General features: G+C 37.9%; 1 protein-coding gene across 1 annotated transcript in view; it reads left to right on the plus strand.

Annotated features, from left to right (window-relative positions):
* The window catches only part of LOC122806703 (polyamine-transporting ATPase 13A3-like), a gene marked incomplete in the record, with an annotated part of 1,429,840 nt that overhangs the window by 1,253,966 nt on the left and 152,460 nt on the right, over window positions 1-23,414 (plus strand). The window contains 1 exon segment of the mRNA XM_044077342.1: window positions 3,880-4,082. Within this exon segment, the coding sequence (XP_043933277.1) occupies window positions 3,880-4,082 (203 nt within the window).

Genomic DNA, 23,414 nt, shown 5'->3' on the forward strand with positions numbered 1-23,414 from the left:
GGATTTTGTATAAGCTTCACTTTTATTTGTAGTGACAATAAGTTTATAAAATGTGTTGTGGATGTCAGAACTATATACAAACAACAATAAACAGGTGAAAATAATATTAGGATTAAACATTGCACCCAGCCTGGAGTTAAGAACTTCAACTTTGAGTAGCACATACCACTCAAGTTATCCCCCTATCCTAAGCAGCAGTACCTCAGCTGCCACCATATCAATTCAATACTAACTGTTATTAACTAAAGTTAACCTCATTTAATTAGATTATCTAGTAAGACAAAGCTAAACAATTTATAAATCAGCTTCATATAAACAAATAAGAACATTTAGAAACAGCTCATATTACTATGTACATCTATTTTGTAAAATACACTCATAATCAAAATAGCATTCTAATAAACTTGATAATGGGAACCGAGAAGAGAGAGAGAGAGAAAGGAAGAGAGAGAGAGAGAGAAAAAAAGGGGGCATGTCTATATATTAGTTTATTAAAAGTTTGTAAAAATAAGTTCTTATGTTCATTTGGATTCAGTAACTTAGGCTATAATGGTTCAGACATTACATATATTAGGGTATTCCTACTTTCTGCCATAGAAATGCAGTTAACAGTTTTAAAAACTTTAAATTACTTGCACCAAAGCTTTCTTCTCATACTTATTATTGCCAGTAAATAAAATATTTATACTCATACATATGTTTACAAGTCATACTGCACAGCAATGATAATTCCTAGTTATACATAAATCATTGTGATGAAAGCCATCTGTATTTTATATATCTGAACTGCAGCTTTAAAATGTCACATGACAGTTTCTTCTAAAATATAGACATAATGATACTTGTGCTTGTCAGTTAAGGCAAATGATTTATAACATTATATATGTTTAAATCATAATTATTTATATACATTAATATGCTGCAGTCATGTAAGCTTTCAAAAACATGTGTATATGTGTTTTACCTTCTATGCCTTCTAAAATATCTCACTTGCTTACTATGGCATACTGAATCATTTAAAATCATTATAACTTTCATATTTTATAAATTACATCTTAAATAAGTAAGTTGTTATAAAGAATAACTCACATTTAGATGTCATAAAGTTCGCTTTTCATCACAAAGTCGCATTTACAGCAGTTCTACTTCCTGGAACAGTGTACTTCTTGTATCTGCGATGTGTCAGTCTGAAATCAGGTTCAAAGTTCAAAATGACTGCATTCAGCTTCTCTGCGTGTATTCTGAGTGTTGAAGCTTTTAAAACAACTCGAGGACACTATTCACGAGGTAACCCACATTCCAAATTGTCTCCCTTAACATTCTGGCCGGAATTTTAGTAAATACAAGTGACTGACATTCATTTAGTAATACAAATGAAACTAAACAGTGCAAAACCTTCGCAAAGTATTTTACAAGTCATTACAGTCTCTATGACAGTGAAACCAAGCCTACAGTTATTTAACATATTATACAACTTATTTTTATATGCCCCATTTCATTTTCTCATACAAATCTTATTATATACATATATCAGTATTATCAGAAGCATATAACTGTACTTATAAGAGAGAAAGAGAGAGAAAAAAAAGAAAAGGAAGAGAGTAGAGAAAAAAAAGAAAGAGAGAGAAGAAAGAAAAAAAGAAAGCTACAAAGAGTATCTACAAAGAAATATTACTTGCTGTTTGTATTAATAAAGTTAAACATGAAACATATTACTTACAACTATTTTAGTTCTAATTATTTGCAATTATATCATGACATATTATTTGTAATCATGTATAAGCAATAAAGTCATGATATAATATTTAGCAACAGTGTTTAAACAGCATATATAGTTTTAAAGAACTAATAAGTTATTATTTCACTTTTTCCATATTTTACATCATACTTCTCTCCTTGCCCTCCCCACCCCTCACTAAATGCATAGTTTATAAAGAATGCCATTATTTAAAACAAGAAGAGAAAGAAAATGTATCAAATTACTAACCTTAGGTCTCTTTATCACAAAGAGAAACAAGTAGATTGATAGCATGTTATTTGTTCCTCAGAGAGTTTGACTATTTATGAAACAAAAACAGTTCTTTGCACACAGAAAAATAACTTTGAATAAATCTTTAAAATATTTGTGGCTTTCTGGAGATGCAGTAACTGTATTTGAAGAGATTGAGAGAGAAGGAATGAAAAAAAAAATATAGAACATGTCATTTGTTTTTTAGTCTTTTTTGCTTCTCTGAAGTCTTCCAAGAAGTTCCTGTTGCCATCCTCTTTAACGAAGGACTTGCCCATTCCATATCTTCTATTTTATCTAATATCTTATTTTTTTTAATATACAGCAAAGCAGAGTCCAGGTCTTCAAAAATTCTAGGGCCATCAGGTAAAAAGATTTTTAGTTTGGCAGGAAATAAAAGGTAAGTTTTGAACTGTGCTTTCTTAAGCTCTCTTATTAATGGCAAAAAACTTTTCTTTTAGTTATTACCAAGGAAGAATAGTCATTGTCAAAACACACAGTTGCCTCATTAATTTTAATAGGTGCTTTAGCCCATGCAGATTTTAATACCATCTCCTTGTCATAAGATGATAAAAATCTTACTATAACTGATCTAGGATACTTTGTTAGAGTTAAAATTAGATAAGGACCTATGGGCTCTTTCAATACCAAAAGAAAATGCTTCTGACAAGTCTAAAGTTTTGGGAAGCCAAGTATTTAAAAAGGAAGTAATGTTGTTACCTTCTATATTTTCTGGCAGTCCAAAAATCCTAATATTATTGCGTCTAGATCTGTTTTCCAGGTCATCAAGTTTGGATTGTAGGTGTGTGTTCTGCTTCAGCAAAAACTCAATGTTAATTTCTTCTTCCTGGATTCTGTTCTCCATATCATTAACAGTTTCTTCTATGCCTGTAATCTCAGCCTTCTGTAGTTGCAAGTCTTGATGTAACAAATCCATTTGTTTTGTAGTTTTTTCTATGAAGTTATCAATTTTAGTATCCAGTTTGTCCATTTTGGTTGTTAGTTGCTGAATAGTAGATATCAGAGACTGAAGCTCTTTCTTGATGCTGGGATCCTGACTGTTTGCCTTACTGGAACTCATTTTGAACAGAGGTGATGAAAGAGAAATTTCCAAGATGATTTCTGACAGGAAAATTATTGAAATTGTCTTTCTTTTTTAGATATTATTCAAGAAACTGATATTCCAAACGTATTTAGAAAGAAAATTATTTCATTAGTTGATTTTTAAAGTAATTATTTCCTGTCAGTGCAGTTAAGTTGGTGGAGCTGAAGAAATCTGCTGCTATCCTGTGTTCATCCTTGGCCACGCCCCACTCAGTTACACGTTTTTGACATCATCTGTTTTACACCAGAGAAACACTTACATCATGCACTGCTCATTACAATTTAACCTCTGGACTGGAAGGTAATTCAGAAAGTTCTGTCTGTTAGAAGAAGAAAAGGATATTACTCAAGACTGTTTTTTGCTCCTGAAAAGGTGGAATGAATGCCTAATATTCCTTTGGCTTGCCCAATTCATATTGTATAAATACATTTCATCAGTGATCCTTCTAACATCTTTGGTTATTATGAGCATCCTCAAAGACCTATGCTTGCCCCTCGCCTGTCTTTTTTGCAGGTGTAGTTTGGTCTGAATGGAAAGAAAGACTTGGAGACCATTTTAGACATGTTCGTAGTCCTTAGGTTGGCAAGAAGACACCATGGCTTGACCAAAGTGTCATCCCTCATAGATGAAGAAACTCCTGTTTTTTTGAAATATCTATGTGAGATTTCTCTAAAATAAAGTATTAAAATATTAACTTTTTTAATTGGAGTCCTTTTAATTGTTGTCTACATAGCTTTTCACTTTTTTCTTCTTTGTCTTTTTTCAGTGTTTGTCACCATTCGCTAAACAGCAGCCTGGATCATAACACATCAGCTGAGATGCTGCTATCTAACAACACCATAGAAGATTCACACAATATAATGAATTTTGAGAATACCACTGTCTTTTTCATTTCTAGTTTCCAGTATTTGGTTGTGGCTTTAGTATTCTCCAAGGGGAAGCCTTATCGGCAGAGCATCTACACTAATTGTAAGTAGTGATTTTTTTCCATTACCATAATGTTAGCAGCAGTTTGTGTATTTATTTAGTTATTTTTATTTGTTAACTGGGATAGAATAATGATGTCAGTGAATCAAAAGGCTCAGGCCAGAAAGATGCAATAGGTAGAAGATAAAGTTGACATTTTAAAATGGAAGCATGCATAGTGATGAATAATGAAGAAAGTTTTACAAGCAGGCTATCAGCACTAAAACTAAACATGCACTGTAAAGGGGGGGGGGGGGGGACGTCCTGTGTATAAACAAAGGCAGGTTATATAACTGGTTCAAAATGCAGCATGCAACAAAATTATTCACTATATACAGTGTATGTGCAATTACATGTGGGAGAGTAAGAAGGGAAGATGTCATTAATGGGCGGAATTAACAGAAGGGGTTGAGAGGGGCTTCATGGGTAGAATAACATAGTATGGTGCGAAGAAAATTAGAGTCTAGAGAGAAGGAAATTGGTTTAAGTTATGCTCTCTACTGTATAGCACTTAAACAAGTCTTCACAAATCAGATGTTTGTTTTAGTTAGTTCTAGAATGTGTGGTCAGAATCAAGTGATCGAACATGTACTAGAAGGGTCCCCTCCCACAGGGCTTGTGTTTAGAAATGGTTGTAAGTATCATGAAGATTATTTATAGTGATTAACAAAGAGGGGACTTCTTGGGATTGTGAACTTAATAGTATGGCAAAAAGAGGGAGGTCAGTCAGTAGGTTTAAGAGTTTATAACTGAGAGAGGCTAGGAGTAAGGTGCACCATTGTTTCAATGGAATTTGTTTTGCCTTTTGAAGGATATTGTTATGATGTTGTCTTTTAGGGATCGGGGAGCTGAATCTCCAGATATTGTTAGCTGTGGTTTGGAGAGAGGTCTTATTTTTATTGGAAACTTTGGCTGTGATTGGGATGTTCTAATTGTGCCATCAGAATCCTTTTGCCTTTGGCTGCTGTGGTAGCAGGGAGAGGAAGTAGTTTTTTCTACACCAGGAAAGTAGTGACTTGACTTTTAACAATGGTAGAAATATAAAGAAAGTTTAGGTTTTAGTCAAACCACTTACCTAGGTATTTGACGCGAGTTTCTAAAGGCAGTTGTTTGCTAAGCTAAATGGCCTGTTCACTGAGGATGATGGAATGTTTGTGTTTAGTACAGTGGATCATATATTTTGTCTGTTTATTTTTAAATTGCCAGTTAGAGAGGGGAGAGAGCATTCTTTTTCAAGTTTTTGATGGTAGAGGGAGGGGGCTTGGTTCTGTAGGTGACTACATTATCTCCATATAGAATGGTACTGAGCTGTGGGAGGTCCATGAGTAAGTGACTAATAATTAAGGAAAAAATAGAGAGTAATGCTACTCAATGCTAGAAGTCTAAATCTCAAAATGCACTCCCTTGAGGCACTCCTTAAAATGGAGAACATCAATATCTGTGCAGTGACTGAGACCTGGTTCAAGGCTCCAGAGTGCACCTCTGCATTACCAGGCTATGACTCATACCACACCTTTCGGCCATCTAACCTGGACCGGAACACCAAATGCAGAGGTGTGTCCATATTCATTAAGGATATCCACACCTCTAGGTTAGTTGCTCAGCTTAATGCATCCGAGGTTATCCTACTGCAAATAACTCTGGGCAAAAGTGCAATCCAAATTGTAGATTGCTACAGATCCCCCACCATGCCCCAGGATCCCACTCCTCTTTTCTTGATATACTGGAAAATATTAGGGTTCAATCAAACACCCTAATAATGGGGGATTTCAACTACCCCACCATTAACTGGGAAAACTACTCCTGTACCAACTCCTTCACTCAACTCTTTCTGGAATTCATAAATTCAAATGCCCTGGATCAACTTATCCACACCCCCACCAGTGGCAACAATGTCCTAGACCTAGTCATCCCCGACATGAGTGACCGCTGCTCCACACCTGAAGTCAGCTCCTCGTTGGTCAGATCCAACCATAAGCTAATCACCCTAGATATCCACATTCCACCCCACCTCCCATTAAGGAAACCACGGTAAAACATTTGTCCAAAGCCAACTTCATGCTTTTTAAGACAGAAGTGGTGAACTTCATGACACCCATGCAGATGGACAATACAGTTATGACTGCTGAATCCTACACAGATGCACTCTGTAAGCACTTACACGAGTACATAGATCGTGCTATCCCAAACAGAACCAAGACGCTATCCTCCAAAAAAGGAATCCAATCTGGTGGTCCCCTGCCATAAACAAACTCTACAACAGAAGGAAGAAACTGTTGCAAAAGAGAGTAAAATCCCATGAGTGGAGGAGCTCCCTGATCAGCCTCAGTAAGAAGCTGAGATTCCTTATAAGATCCTCCAAAGCTAGCTACGAAAACAAAATCGCCACTGATTCTAAGGACAACCACAGAGCATTCATTCTATAAGTATGTCAAGAATCTCAGTGGCAACACCCAGATCTGCTCTGAGTTACAGCACAACAGCAAGAAAATTACAGAACCAACTGATATTGCCAACATCCTGGGTGATAGGTTCAGTGCTAACTTTACCCCCCTCTCACCTCCTAAGGGGCCCATATCTATGCAGGAAGAATGCAGAGTCCCTGTAATCACAACTATGTAGGTAAAAGCTGCACTCTCTAAAGCCACAGACACAGCATCCATGGGATTGGACAACATTCCAGGCTGCGTTTTACATGAACTTAAGAACGAGCTGGCTCCCCACCTAAGCACCACATTCAGTCATAGCCTCACGTCAAGCTTTGTGCCCACTGAATGGTGCACAGCAACAGTTATCCCACTCCACAAAGGGGGAGTCACCACTGATCCCGGGAATTATCACCCTATTAGCCTGACGAGCCTGGTCTGCAAGGCCATGGAATGTATCATCATGGAATCATAAACAAAGACATTGGTAACCTCCAGACTCTGGACCCCACCCATTTCAGGTTTGTGAAAGGCAGATCATGCCTCCTGAACATGATCAACTTCTTTGAGGCAGTTACCAAAGCCATAGATGAGGGTAAGGTGGTTCACACAGCCTATCTTGACCTCGCCAAGGCTTTTGACACCATCCCCCATTCTGGAATTATAGTTAAACTCACTAAACTAGGTATAAATCCCTACGTCACAAGATGGGTTGCCAACTGGAAAACCCACACTGTAAAAGTTGGACTCCAAATCTGTCTTCAAACCAGTGACAAGTGGAGTACCACAGGGTTCAGTCCTGGGATATCTCCTGTTTGGTATCTACTTCTCTGAAGTACAGGCTAACGCAGAAGGCCTTTGAATAACGAAGTTCGCAGATGACTGCAAACTAGGAGCCATAGTTGACTCCCCAAATGATGTGGACATCCTGCAGAAGGGCCTCACTGAGACAGATGCCTGGTGTCAGAGCCGTGGCCTCAAGCTCAATGCCAAAAAGTGTATTGTCATCCCCTTTGTTAAAAATTCTGTACCCATGAACTACCAAATAGGTGGCAGTCTACTTAATGCCGAATGTGTGATGAGACCTTAGGAACCAGGTGGACAGTAGTCTCTCCTTTGATAATCACACCGCGACAGTAGTCAGGAAATCCTTCTACGTGACACACCTCATCACAACAGGGTTCTCATCCAGGAAAAAAGAGGTCATTGTTCCCCTCTACTCGACACTCATTAAACCCATTATAGAGTACAACGCCCCCTTTGGAATGTACCTCACAACACATCTGCAGCAGCTAGAAAGGCCACAGAAGTACCTCACAAAGAGGATTACTGGCCTCAAATAGATGCCCTACACTGACTGTCTCAAAAAACTTCAGTTTTACTCCATAGCATATCGCCTACTCTGAGGTGATCTCTGCCTAATATGTAAAGCTATGTCGTTGGACATGCTACACCTAAAGAAATCCCAATCCCTCCAAGCTACATGCTCTAGAGACCTAAACCTTGTCACCACAATAAACAGGACATGCTGGAGGAACATTCCTGTCCCAGAGACTTCCCATACTCTGGAACAAACTACCCATCTGTGTCAAGCAAAGTTCCTCATTAGCACTCTTCATGAAGAATCTTGATGAGTTGATGGGAAATGGGAAATACACCCCAGGGATCACTTATGTGGCTCTGCTTGACAGGGGCACAGGAAAATAACTTTCTTGTATGACGTAAGCCAGGGAACCTTGTTGGCTAGGCTTACTTAGGTCCTTGGGCCGATAGCCTAGTACCTACTTATGAACCTTTAAGATGGGTCCTTGAGGTATTCCTTTAATTGAAATGAGGAAGGAGTCTCTCCTGTCCTGGAAGTATCTGAATCGTGGAAGAGTGTCTTCGCTGATTACAACTGAAATAGGGCAGTTTAATAGAAGATGAGAGTTGTTACCCCCCCCCCCCCTTTTTTTGACCAGGTTGATCCTACTAGGCAAGTGGCTTCTTCTCAAGGGAGATCAGAGATAGTATTTGTACTACTGGGGAAATTTTGACCACGGCACCAGAGAACTTCCTTACTCTTTGCAGTGGCGGGAAGAGATTGGGTGTTATGCATCCTGACTTCCTGTTCAGGCACAGAGGTAGCCAGGAGAAACAGGGAGAAACGTGGCTTCTGAGAGCCAAGGCAATTCAGAAGTTAAGTGTGTTGAAAATGAAGAAAAAAATCATAGGATCGCTACCAGAGATGTTTTCAGGTGATGTGGGAGCAGACAAAACGTCTTCTGATGGTGAGGAGATCATGAAGGAGATTGAGCTAAATGCAGTGATGGAGATGGAGTCAGAAGAAAATTTCCAGAAAAACCTGTTTGAAATGGCAGAAAATGTGTTACTTCAACCCTGCAGTCGGGAGGTTTGCGGGATGAGTATCTAAAGGAGCTAGTTAACTAGAGTGAGCTAGAAAGTGGAACTGCTATATCCTAGAGTGACGTTATGGAAAAAATAGAAGAGGGAGAAAAAGAGAAGCTTCCAGAAAAACATCCTATGCTCAAACTGTGGAAGAAGCAGCTAGGGGAGAAGCAAGAGATGAAGGAAGTAAAGAAAAAATATGTTGCTCTGGTAAGCAGTAAAAAAGAAAAAGGCCTGGACAGATATGAGCAATGGGACAGTGTTGTTGCACCTGTGGAAGTAAAAGCTGAAGAGGTAAGAGCTTTCATTAAATTAACAAAGATACTTTTTATGACTTGTTTTTTGAAACTGGCCAGGCTATGAAAAACATTTTGGGCGCCTTTGAAAAAAACGAAAGCAGACTTTCTATGGTCAGAATATGTTGTGCAAGCCTTTTTTCAGCCAAACAAAAACTTGATTCAGTTTAGAATTGAAGTGGGAGCAAAAGAACTGAGAGAATATTTGTTGACAATAAGTAAAGAAGTGGTGGGTACTACTAAAATCTATGATGATAGAGGATTGTGGATTGAGGGTTTGGAATGTGGAATAATTTTAAAAATGGAAAATGTCAGTGTGATACACATATCTAGTATTATTAATGTTCATGGCAATAGATGTTTTGTGAGGTACAGAGGACAACCAAAGACTTGTTATTTTTGTGGAAAAAGTGATCATTTAATTAATGTGACCAAACATGTCATATTTATGTGGTCAGACAGGTCATAATGCAAAGAAATGTGAAGTAAAATGTAAGAAATTTGGTACTTCAGAACATTCATGATTAGAATGTGAGGTAGAAATACAAGAAAATGTAATTACACAAGAAAAAGAGAGAAAAGAATGCTATACAAGAACACACAACACAACAAGAAAAACAGAAATTGTATTTAAATTTAAAGGTGAAGACAGAGAAAGAAAAACAGAGCGATAGATAAAACAAGTGAAAAAGAGTCAGAGTGATATATATATATAGTAAAAGGCAAGACAGTTTCAATAGGAAAGAGTTGGGGAAAGAAAAGGAAAATTTAAAAGTATAATGGTAATAGAATAAGAAAGGTAAGAGATAAGAAGATTATTCTAATAACTTTTCAGTACTTTTCTGTTAACGGGGCAGCAAGCAAAATGTGCAGTTGATGTCAACTGACTGCTGTGCATTCTTTACTGCTTTTAAGTTTCTGTTCATCCTCACAATATTACTGATTTTCTGACTTCTATCTGTCAAGGTGCACACATCATACCTCTCAATCTCCAGATCAGAGTATCTGGGACAAAGGACCTTAAAATCAGGAACATTCAGGGACAACTAATTAATATAAGATATGCATTTTTAAATAGGTGCATCAGTGGACACGCCCACACATTCAGTTACCTAGACACAGCATCATTCTAAGCATTTTTTTTTTAGAGAATTATATACATAGACATGCTCAAAATAGAGGATTATTCACATCTGTCAGACAACTAATCAAAATTAAAGTAATACATCCTCAGCTCACCCCAGACAGGCACTTAAACATTTGTCAAACACACATGCAATATAGAACAGAAGCAATACATGGAATAAGGCAAATACATTCAGAGTACTGATTCAACTTCAGCATCTTGGCAGGCAGAGGTAGTCTCTGCAGCTGATGCCGTGGTAGAATGTTCTTTGCTGTAAGCGGCTGTTGCTTTTCTTGCTACTTCCAGTATGTCCTTTGGATGGTTCACACAGTAACAGTCATTGTCCTCATTCATCTTTATTGCTAATAAAGAATTTAATGTTTTGGGGTCAAGTGACTGTCTTAGCTCTGTTTTAACTTTATGAACCATGCTAAATGCCCGTTCTGCTTCACTTCGCATTAGCTTTCGAAATGTTGGGAGGTCTTGTACTGCAGGGCTACAAAGCAACTTAGACCTGTACTTATGAAAATTACATGTTTCAGATTCGTAAGACCACTCAGTCATCTGATATACTGAAAAGTCATCAATCAGTCTGCAGCGCTTCACTTTTGAACTGCAGAAATCAAGACGACTGCCAGTATCTGCAATAACAGTTGAAGACTGCTGCGGTTTCATAGCTGGAGCCAATAAACTGGCCATGTTGTGCAGCGGGGGATCTTTTAAAGGAAAATGCTTTTTCATCTTAAGTAGGACTGCAGAGTAAAATTGCTTGGCTCTCTTGAAAAGTTTCTGCTCCACTGTAGTACCCCTGATGTCATCCATATTGTTGCCCAAATATGTTTTGGTATCAGGACCAATATGAATTTCACTGTCTTGTAAGATGTTGTCCTGCACTTCAAGAATTGCATCAGTACTACTTATATTGTCCAAAAACTGCCTTGCAGTTGGTGGTTTCAAGTAACCTACTAGCATATGCCTGCAGTAGTTTCTGGATGTCATTATGCAAGGTGAGCAATTTGCTTTCTTTGCTTTTCATTTGCACATTGAAGTTATGCAGTGGTTCAGTGTCATACTGCAGGAATAGGAATGCCAGCTTGATGTCATGGCTCTGCAGTCTTTTAGCTATGAAATCCACTTTAACAGACCGTGGTTCATAGGACAAGAAGTAGGATCTCAGGGCAGGCCACAAGGCAAGCATTCTTTTGATGACTTTTGACAAACGTAGCCATCGAGTGAGGGCATACCTGATAATTTTAAGAGGTTCAATATCCACAAACCTTGCAAACACCTTAAGCTTTTACTGGTACTGTGAACTGCTTGAAAAGTGGCAATAAATGTCAGCTATCAGCTCCTCTACAGGTACAGCCATTGTTTTTACACCAGATTTAATACATAAATCTGCAGTGTGACACAAGCAGCCCATGTTGAAGATGTGTGTATTAACCTCTTTTAATCTGGATAGCACAAAATTCTGCTTACCAGTCATGGAGGCAGCATTGTCTGATGAAAAAACCACCATGTTGTTCACACGAATGTCAAACTTGCTCAGAGTCTCCATTACACAGTCATAAATGGTTTGGCCAGTTCCACTGATACAAGCAGGCATGTCAAGGAATCTAACAACATTTTTACCAATGCCATTGTCAAAAAAGCCAAGTAAAATGACAAACAACTTGTCATCCCCCATAGCTGTACTCTGGTCGAGGTACAAAAACAGTATGGCACTTTCTAACAAACTTGTGCAACATCCTGCTGATACTTTGGCCCCATTGCATCTCTTGTAATGCAAGCAGCCTTTGTTGGTCCACAGGTCATTTTTTTGTACCACCTCTGGATCCATGCAGTACCTCTTCATATACTTCAGGAATTATCCCCAGTCGTAAAGGGCAAATTGTGCTCCGCAAGTAGGGTCATAAAGGCTACTTCAGCCTCTAAGACTTTAGAATTGGTTTGCTGAGTGGCAAACATTTCTGTCACCTTCCTCCCAGTCGAATGCTTGTTGCTCATCTTATGCTTCTCAATGTCCATATGCCATTGCAGATCATTCCTTCCTCCATGTCCTACATTAATATTAGTAGCACATACCTTGCAAAATGTATAGCCTGGACCGCTTTCCATCACCCAGTCAAAGCTGATCTTCCAGCTACTTTGGAAGGTGGTCATTCGCTTCTTCTTTTATAGTAAAACGTCACTTGTATGATGGCAAACAGTAGCCAAAAAAAATCTTACCCTTCTGAGTTGTTGCACTATAACAGTGTAAGAACGGTTGCGTTGCACTCCCTTCCATTGTGGCTTGTACCATGCTGTTGTAGGATTCTGCCATGACTTTGCTTCTGAAGAAAACTTATGATTCAGATAAAAAGTGAGAATGCAAGCCAGAAACCACTTTAAATGTGTGCAACTCAGTAAGACTGAGTAATAGTGAGCACCGTACATAGTCATAAAATGTGAATAAGCATTATTGCAAATCAGGTTGTGCAGTAAAATTCATGTTCTGAAATCACTTTGGTAATGTAATCCAAGTTTCATAGAATTCTACCCCATTCAAAAGAGTACTAGATCTTTGTCCAGAGCATGCCTTGCTTCTTAAACACAAAATGCTGTACACTTGACAGATATGCCCCAGCCCTCATGCCCCTGCCCCAGCACATTAATTTCCAGTATTGCTCATACAAACTTAGAAAGTTGCTAGAATAACATGTTTTGCAGTAGCATAACTTTTCTGAAAGGTATGAAGCCTGAAATGCAAATGTCTGTTATTGACTAACTTCAAACATTAATTTGCAATCAATCCATCAGAAAGCTACAGTTTTATGAAAAACTGACTAAATGTGAGAAAAAAAATCTAAGACATGCTGCGAAAATCTGTACAGTTGAGAGACATGCCCCTGCCCAGTACATTGCCTTCATATTGCTCATACAAACTTAAAAGGTATGAAGCCTGAAACGCAAATGTCTGTCATTGTCTAACTTCAAACATTATTTGCCATCAATCCATCAGAAAGCCAGTGTTTTATAAAAACAGACTAAACATGAGAAAAAAAGAAATCAAGACATGCTGCGAAAATCTGTACAATTGAGAGACATGCCCTAGCCCTGATACCCCTGCCCAGCACATTACGTTCCAGTATTGCTCATACAAGCTATGAAAGTTTCTAGAATAACATGTTTTGCAGTAACATAACGTTTCTGAAAGGTATGAAGCCTGACACGCACAAACACATACATTCATATCTCTTCTCTGCCGTTTGCCTTGTCACTATTTTTTATAGACACCAGGAGCAGTAGTCGTACCTCTTAACCTTTTAGAGCAAGAAATCTGCACAAAGGAACAGATGTAGGACAAAGGCCCAAAAATGGGAACACTTTTTAAATATTGCTGTTACAAACTTCAAAGGTTGATAGAAAAATAGATTTTGCATTGGCATGCATTTTCTGAAAGGTATGACGTCTGAATGTCAAATATCTGTCATTATTTTCTGACTTTAGTGGCAAATCATTAAAGACTGATCTGCCAAAACCCCACAATTTTATGAAAAATTAAACAAAAATATGAGGGAAAAATCTGGACATTCTGCACAAATCTGTGCAGTTAAGAGGTGTGGTTGCTGACAGCAATTTAAGATGAACCTGTTTCAGTTTCTGTGCTGTACAACGATAAAAGTTAAACAGTGGCAGGTTTTCACAAGCTCACAATGCATTTCTTTCTGGGGAGGTAGGATGTGCTGGTTATATATATTTACTAATTTATGGTAAATTACGTTACATTTACTTTTTTGGAAGAGTTCAGATGCTGTTCTTAGAAATACTTCACTTTGTTTCGTCCACACCTGCCTCAGTGCCTCTCAGTCTTTTAGCAGAAGAAGTTCTGAACAAAGACCAAAAATAAGGGTCAGATTTTACATCACTGCTCTTATACAAAGAAAGTTGATAGAATGTAAGGCTTTGTGTTAGCATAGATTTTTCTGAAGGCTATAAAGTCTGAATCTTAATGTCTGTTCATTGATTTGTCTGAAAAGCACACATTTTATGAAGAAAAGACCAAAAGTATAAAGCAAAAATCTTTACATTCTGCAAAATTCTGAACATGCTTCTTTCACTATTATCAGCTATTATGTCTTGTTCTGTGCTGTCATTTTAGAGTCTATTGGAAAACAGTGCACACTAGACTTACCTGGGGAAAAAAAGATAAATCTTAGTTCAGCAGAACCGAACCAGCAACTCAGACCACAGACCTCTTGGGAATAATTTGCTCTGTCTCCATCGAGCTGGGGCTGAACTCAGTCTCTTTCTCAAGCTTGGATGGATTCACGGCTGCCCTTAATCTCTCCCATCTCCCATCTCTCGCCTCTCCCTTGGCAAACAAACATTGCGAACGTCTTCTCTTGACCTCCCAGTTCGACTGAATAGTAACACCACCATTCCTGCAGCTCCTGCTTCCTTGATATGTGGACTAAGCAGACCTTATTGAGAACTTGAAGCACACCAAGTCCACCGCAGCCACTACATGCAAAACAAGGCAGTAAAGCAGCGCTTTGATTGGCTGAAATTTCTATAGCTAGAACAGAGCTTGCTTTACCACAAATCTGGGAGTACTTTCACCCAGTCAGGCACTCTGGAAGATAAGCTGATTTCAGCTTAAAATCGGGCGTTCCTGGTTAATTCGGGGCGATTGAGAGCCATGGCACGCATTGACAATGGGGACAAAGGAGCTTGACAAATAGGAACATCTGCTCAAAACAGTAAATGAACATGGGGACAAAACTGTTACGGGAGTAGCATCCAAAATGTGTGTCTTACCTGAAGTCAGAGCTGTTCATTTTTTTCTGGTTTTACTTTTGTCTTCTGTCTCAGAGTGCTACTGATTTTGTCACATGTCAGTACTGAGTTTGCATTGTTTTGCTGTGGTTTTCATTTTGGCTTTGTTGTCACATTAGTACTCATTTTCCTGCAAACTCAGTGCTGCCTATGTTGCTGTTGTACTCTGGTTTTAATTTCGGCTTTGTTCTCGGACTGTTACGCCTTTTGGCCCAAGTCACTGCCGGTTACACAGACAGTTTTACAAAGATTCTGTGTTGCTTCCTAAATACGGTGTACATCAGATGTTATTTTCTGAAAAACTGAGGAAGTAGTGCTCTTTCCGACCAGCTGCTGATTTTTAAGGGTCAGTGTGTTAACATTTGGAATGCTGTCAGGCATATCTGTCAACCTAATCACACACAGACAACTGGTAAAAAACCTTTGAAAAGTTGGAACATCTCTTGAAAATGTGAAGTGAACTTTGGGAGAAAGCCTTTGGAAAAATAGGAACATGTTTTCACAATGTCAGCATGTAATTAGGATAACATTTGCGTTACTTCTCCATCTATATTTCGCACCATGCCTGCTGCCCTATTAACTGAAAAGTACCAACTGTTCTATAAAGCTGAAAATGTTAGCTCTGAATGTGAACAGTATGAAGAATATTAAGAGAAGAATTAGTAGTTTACAATTATGTGCTGCAGTAAATGTTCAAGTAATAGTGTTGGAAGACATTAGAATGCTAACAGAAGAAGAAAGAGTGCAAACAAACGCTTTGGAATGGTACTGTTATTTGGAATATAGGCTAAGAAGCATGTTAAGATATATGCATACCATGCCAAGAAAATATAAAAATACCCGATATTACAATGATAGAACTGGGCCAAATAACAGTAGCAGATATAAGATGGAAAATATGTATCTAGACTAATAGCTTTATATGCATATGTGACAAAAAAGAGAAATAATGTTTAAAGGTATACCTAATTATGCCTGTGTAAACATGGATATAATAATGACAGGTAATTTTTATTGTAATTTGAGAAACAGAAAGAATAGTTGTGATGTTAAAATGGTTACTGAAATTATGAAAAATGGACAATTAAATATATGGGAAAATAAATACTAGACTTACAAAATAAATGAAATTAAGACAGAAATTGATTATTTTTTTATAGCAGAAGTTCTAAAATTTACAAAAAAGGAATTAAATACAACAGGTTTTCTGGTTGTGTGGCGATTTGGATAAGAATTCATGAAAATGAGGAATGTATTAAAATAGGAAAAGCCATAAAAAGAGTACATGAAAAAGAGTTGGATTAAGGAGAGAAAAAAAGAAATTGCAGAATTATGGCAGCAACATAACAGTGTGGAGATTTTTATGAAAAGTAGACAATATAGTGGATTCAGTGCAAAAGAAACAGAAAAAAGTATTTTTAGAATGTATAGAAAAGGAAAAAAGAAAAAAATGGAATACAAAAAATATGTAATGACTTGATAGAGAAATAAAAAATCATTTTATGAAAAAGAAAAAAATATATAGAAGAAATCAAGATAAGGTTAATAAATTTTTACATAAACAAAAATATTGTTTACAGGGAAAAAAGAAGTACCAGCACTATACTTATGTAAGATAGTAAAAGAAGGAAAGATAAGAGAATTAAAAAATAAAGATGGGAAAACAAGGAGAAATATATGAAATAATTAAAGAATATGTATTAGATTTATTTAGTAAAAAAGTTAACATAAATTTGTAATGGTGAAAATTTAAATAAGGAAGAGAATGAATATTTAGAGAAACAGATTAGTTGAATCAGGTCTTGAAAAATATTGTTAATTCGGGTACAGGTTTGGATGGAATTGAATATAGTGTGTATAAAGTAATGTATGACTGGCAAAAATGGTGTTTATAGAAGTAATGAATGAGTGGGTTAGAAAGAATAATTAAGTATAAAGAAATTTGCACAGGTGTGACAAAGTTTATATTAAAGGAGATAAAGATAAAATAAAAAATTCAACACCAATTACACTAAAAGTTTCATGAGAATAGTAACTAAAAGACTACAGTGTAAAATAGAAAGATTATATGATCAAAATTTGTTTGGGAGAAAAGGAAAGGGGAGTCGAGACCTATTGTGAATAGTAAGGGAAGTAATTGATGATGATATTAATAAAAAAGTGGAAAGAAATCATGGTAGGTGATGTCAGTATCATGATAGGTGATGTCAGTAAGGCATATGATAATATTCAGTATAAAGCATTACGGGGAATTTTACAAGCATACAACATAAGTGAAAATATTATAAGTAATTAAATAGGTATATGAAAAGAATTATGTGAAATTGAATATAAATAGTTGGATTGGGGAAGATTTGAAAATAGAATGTGGTATAAAACAAGGATGTCCTGCAAAGCAGTATGATCTTTTGCTGTAATCATGAACACAGTAGTAATGGAAGTTAATAAAATGTCAAGTAAGGGAGGATATATAATGATGGAGGATATTCAGTTCCCAATAATGTATACTTATAAAATGTATTTATTTTTATTTTACATTTGTTGACCGGGATAGTCCGTCTGGGTGTGAGCCCATTTTCAGCGGAGGCCCGTGAAGAAAAGCTCCAATAAAACAAGAACAACATTGACTGGTACAGTGTCGGTTTTACATATAATTTCACAGAAATATCTAGAGACAATAAAGAAAGTACAGGAGAAAGTTATTAAAATATAATAGTCATATATATATATATATATATATATATATATATATATATATAAAATATTTTTTTTTCTTTTTTTTTTTTTTTTTTTATGGTAGGGGTCTATCTTTAGTTGATCATTTGAGTATACTTTAATACGTGTACATATGTATACCCTTACAAAAAAAAAAAAAAAAAAAATTATCAAATTATACTCTTATTGTAGGTAGCTGATAGGTGGTGTTAACAAGTGGGAGTGGGGTATACATGGAGACTATAAAATTTAGGAGATGAAATTTGATGTGGGCTTATGTGGTATTAGCCTGGCTTGGTGCAGGAGCAGAGCCAGTTGTTAGTGAGGTGGTCTTTGAGCAGAGTTTTGAATTGGCGTAGGTTGGAGTGTTGTTATATGGTTGTTGTAGGGCTGGGGTTCTGTTTGGCTGGTATATTAGTTGGTAAGTAAAGACAAGTTGGGTATAGGTTAGTTGTTGTGGGAATTCTAGTCAATTTATTTGTTGTAGGGCAGAGCAGTGGTGGGACCTATATGGGGAGCTAGTGGCGAACTTGGCTATTTTATTGTAGGCTGATTCAAGTTTGGTAAGGTCAGTTTTGTTAAGGTTTGTAAAGACTGGTGAAGCATAGAGAACAGTAGATAAGGGATGAGTCCTGGTGATGCTTAGTCTAGAATGGCTAGTTAGGAAAGGGTTAATTCGGTAAAGACAGCCTAGTTTGTTGTGCATTTTTTTAATGGTTTGAGAGAGGGGTAGGTCGAATTTTAATTTGCCATCAGTTGTGACACCTAGTAATTTGGTATGTGAGCTGGTGTTTATAATTGTGTTGTTGGAGGAGTGGATTTGAAAAGTGGCTGAGGGATTGGATGTTTTGGTGGAGAGAAAGAGCATGAGTTTGGGCTTGTTTGGGTTCAGTATGAGGTTAGTGTTAGTTAGCCAGGATTCTACTTCTAGGAAGGATTGTTGTGTTATAGCCTGTAGTTGTGTCAGAGAGGGGGCAGAGCATATCAGGGTAGAGTCATCTGCATATTGGATGACAGAGGCGAGAGATGTGGATTTATGGAGTTGATTTGTGAAGATGGTAAAAAGTAGGGGGCCTAATATAGAGCCTTGTGGAACTCCTATGTTAACAGGGAGCAAAGATGATAGCTCCTGTTGCCATCTAACAGCCTGCTGGTGTTTGGTTATATAGCTGTGGAACCAAGCTAGGGAAAAATTACTGAGATGTAATGTGGCCAGTTCTGACAGCAGTTTTTGGTGTGAAACTGTGTCGAATACCTTTGAGAGATCTAGAAAGATGGATGAGACATATTTATTCTGATTTCTGTGGTCATTTATTGTGTTAGTAAAACTGAGGAGGGCGGTTGTGGTGCTGTGGTGGGGGCAAAAACCATGCTGTGTTGATTTTGATTATGCTGATGATTGTGTAGTAAAAGCAAAAAAATAAAGTCTGGATTGAAAAAATTAATGAAAACTTGAGTACACGGTTAAAGAAAATTGGTTTAAAAATAGATAGAGAAAAGCAAAGGATTTGGGTATGAAGGTATTATAGGAAATGTAGAATATAATGAAAGGAATATAAATATTTTAGGAGTAGTATTTGGAAGGACAGAATACAGACTTGAACGGTGGGATAAAATTATTAAAGGAATCGGCCATGATCACATTCTGGAAGACCTATAGGTTTTCATAGAAAAAGAAAGCACATTTAATAAACATAATAATAGGCAAAATAGCATATATTGCAAATGTTTATATGATGCCAATGAAATATGAAAAAGAAGTTATGTAGACAATTTTCTTCATTTGGGGGGGGGGTCAAGATTGAGCCCAATTAATAGGGACATTTTGTATATGAAAGATGAACAAGGGGGACTGGGGCTAATAAATCCAGTTATGCATGCAGCATCTTTAAGTATGTATAAAATACTAAAAGGAATGATGAAAAGTAAAAAAGAATTGACAGAAACAATAATGTATTGTAAATATAGAGAAAACTGAGAAGAAATGAAAATGAAAAAAGTCCAGAGACCTCCCAAACACAAGCACACTATCCATAATACTTCCTTTGCAGAGCACAATACATATACTAGCTCACCCATCAAACCTTTAAGGCAGACCACAAAACCAAACATATTAGTCATAGGTGATTCCATCATGAGACACACACATGTCCCTTTCACCAGGCTGGATGAGGAGAAGGTCACAGTCAGCTGTCTGTCAGATGCCAGGATACGCCATATCACACATGCACTAAAGTCTCTCAGCAACAGGTACTGTTATGATTCTGTCATAGTCCATGTTGGTGTGAACGACTTGAGACGTACCTCTCTGGGCTATATGAAGAGAGACATGACTGAGCAACTGGACTATATGTCTCAGGCAGGTATGTCCCTAGCCTAAAGCAGCATTTTACCTTCACCTAGGATGATGCCTCAGTACAAACAGAAAATTATTGAGTTCAATAATTGGCTTAGTTTCTGGTGTCATTCTAAGGGGATCCAGTATCTGACAGTTTGGGATGACATGATCAGCAGACCTGGATGCTTTTCCAGAGATGGTTTTCATTTGTCACCCCTGGGATTTCAGCTACTGGTTAAGGCTCTTGCCACCCCCATAGTGCCTTTTTAGGCAGTGTCTCAAGGACAAAATTTCTGATGTAAAAACTCCATCTAAAAACAACCTCACGGTTATGCTGCTAAACACTATGAGTCTTAACACAAAACTGCACTCACTGGAAGCAGTCCTCGCCTTAGAATATGCAGACATTTCTGTAGTTACGGAGACCTGGTTCAAGGCTGTGGAGAGCACCCCAGGCATACTGGGTTACACCTCCTTCTACACGTTCAGACCACAAAATGAAGACACAAAAACTAAAGGAGGCGGTGTATCAGTTTTCGTTAAAGATAAATACACCTTCAGATTGGTCAGACAGTATGATTCCCTGGAGATACTTCAGGTGCAGTTAACTGTTTGTAGGACACCTGTACAATTCATTACCAGCTACAGGACCCCTTCCATGAATCAGGACACCCACTGTGCTTATTTGGATCTGCTTGAGTCTATCAAGGTACATCCGAACACAGTGGTATTGGGTGACTTTCACTACCTATCCATTGACTGCGTAAATTATTGTGCTCAAACTCACTTACCCAAAGGGGTTCCCCAACTTCGTTAACTCCACCGCGCTGTACCAGCTGGTTGACACCCCCACAAGGGGTGCCAACATCCTGGATCTGGTGCTTACTAATGTGGAGGACTACTGTAGCACCCCCACTGTGAGGTCTTCTCTAGTGAGATCTGACCACAGATCAGTATCATTTGAAGTAACTATCACACCTGAACCCCCCCCCCCAAAAGCAGCTGAACTAAAAAACTTCTCCAAAGCAGATTATAACCACTTATGGGATGGTATAAATCGCTTCTGTGCACCTCCCCCCCAGATGGAACTGGCAGCTATGTCGAGTTCTACACCAGTGCTTTTTACAAACACCTGTATAACTACTTTGACTCAGCCATACCTGCTAAGACCAAAACAAGCTTCTCAAGGAAGAGCAAACCTGCCTGGTGGACAACTGCCATTAACAGGCTTTACAATAAGATGAAAAAAATTGTATCTAAGAGTAAGAGAGCAAGCCCTAAACTAGAAACACTTCCTCATTAGCTAAAACAAGCAAATGAGACTTCTTGTGAAGTCCTCCAAAGCAAGTTGTGAATCCATATTAGCTTCCTCAACTAAAGACAGCCATAAGGCATTCTTTAGTTGCATCTGTAACCTAAAAGGAAAGGCCCAGATTTATGCAGAACTGGTAGGTAATGATACCACATATCCTGAGCCTGTGGATATAGCTAACCGTTTGGCCGACAGGTTCTGTGAAAACTTCACTCCCCTGTCTCCGTCACACGTACTCGTACTCCATGACATCCTTGTCCCCTGTCCCCTACCTTGTATCTCTGAAGAGAAGATCGTTAACGCCCTCTCTAAGACCAGGAACACAGCATGTATGGGACGTGATAACATCCCAGGCTGCATCCTACATTAGCAACACCGTTGGTACTTTTTTCAGTCATAGTCTAAGCACCGACTTCATCCTAGCTGAATGGAAAATGGCCACCGTTATTCCCTTGCACAAAGGTGGTGCTTCCACCGACCCTGGGAACTGTAGACCTATTTGCCTGGCTAGCCTTATCTGCAAGGCCATGGAGCAAATCATTATGGACTTTGAGAGATATAGGTAATCTCCAAACACTTGACCCTACTCAGGTTGGATTTGTCAAAGGGAGATCATGCCTGCTAAACCTGGTGGACTTCTTCGAGACAGTCACCAAGGCCCTGGAAGAGGGTAAATCTGTGCATACAGCCTACCTACACTTGGCTTTTGACACTATCCCCCACTCAGGCATCATTGACAAACACACCCAACTAGGTATAATCCATTATATCATTAAATGGGTCGCTAACTGGCTCACTAATAGAACCCATATAGTCAAAATAGGGGAATCCACCTCCAACAGCAGACTTGTAACCAGTGGTGTTCCACAGGGATCAGTCTTGAGACCTCTACTGTTAGGAACGTGTTTCTCCAAAGTACAAGCAAAAATTAAAAGTCTGTGGCTGACTAAGTTTGCTGATGACTGCAAACTGGGAGCGGTCATAGAATTTCCAAATGATGTCAGCATCCTACAAGAGGTACTTGCACAAACAGATGATTGGTGCCAAAGTCATGGCCTTAAACTCAATGCAACAAATTGTATTGCCATCCCTTTCGGTAAGGGCAATGTTCCTATTAACTGCCATATCAATAACAACACCTTAAGTATGCACTCAGTGGTGAGAGACCTTGGCACACAGGTTGACAGCAACCTCACTTTTGACCAGCATGTTTCCACAATGGTAAAAAGGGCATTCTATGTTGCTCATCTCATAAGTAAGGGCATTGCTAAAACAAAAATAACGGGTAAACACCACTGAAGGAAGCCCAAAACAAACAAAATAAACTCAAGTAAAATCTGGGCAAACCACCATAGAAGAGCGAATTCTAAAAACAAACAGTAAAACTTTATTTCGACAAACAGTCAGTTTCTGAGGTACCGGGCAAGAGCTTTCATTTCAATGCCTTCTTCATATCCTAAAAATGCAGGTCCTGACATCACTTGTTTAAGAAACCTTGGCCCAATCAAATCAAAAACTCTGTCCAAAGGTATATTTCACACAAAACTAAGAGAAATCCAATTGAAAACAGTATCCCTTATCCACTTTCCTTCTTCATCCAATCCAAAGTACAAGTTCCAGCGAACTTTTTCTTTCCACCTATCAAATATTATTGTTAATTCTTCCTACTTTGAGCCTCCTCAAATCAGACAACAGACTAAACGCTCCAATAGAAATTGGTAGGACAATTTTGCGCCGTTTTTATGACCTATCACAACATTTATGTACTTTCCAGTTCTATCATAGAAAATCAACAAAAAGTATCTACAAAGTGAATACTGTATGCTATTCCCCTTGGCTTCAATAAACAAACAGAGATCCTATCAACATTTCCAAATGTTTTTTAGCAACTTCACAACCTCAGACTTTTGTTTCAC

This window comes from Protopterus annectens, chromosome 7.part0, assembly GCF_019279795.1.
Source record: "Protopterus annectens isolate FY-2018-M chromosome 7.part0, PAN1.0, whole genome shotgun sequence".
Lineage (NCBI taxonomy): Eukaryota > Metazoa > Chordata > Ceratodontiformes > Protopteridae > Protopterus > Protopterus annectens.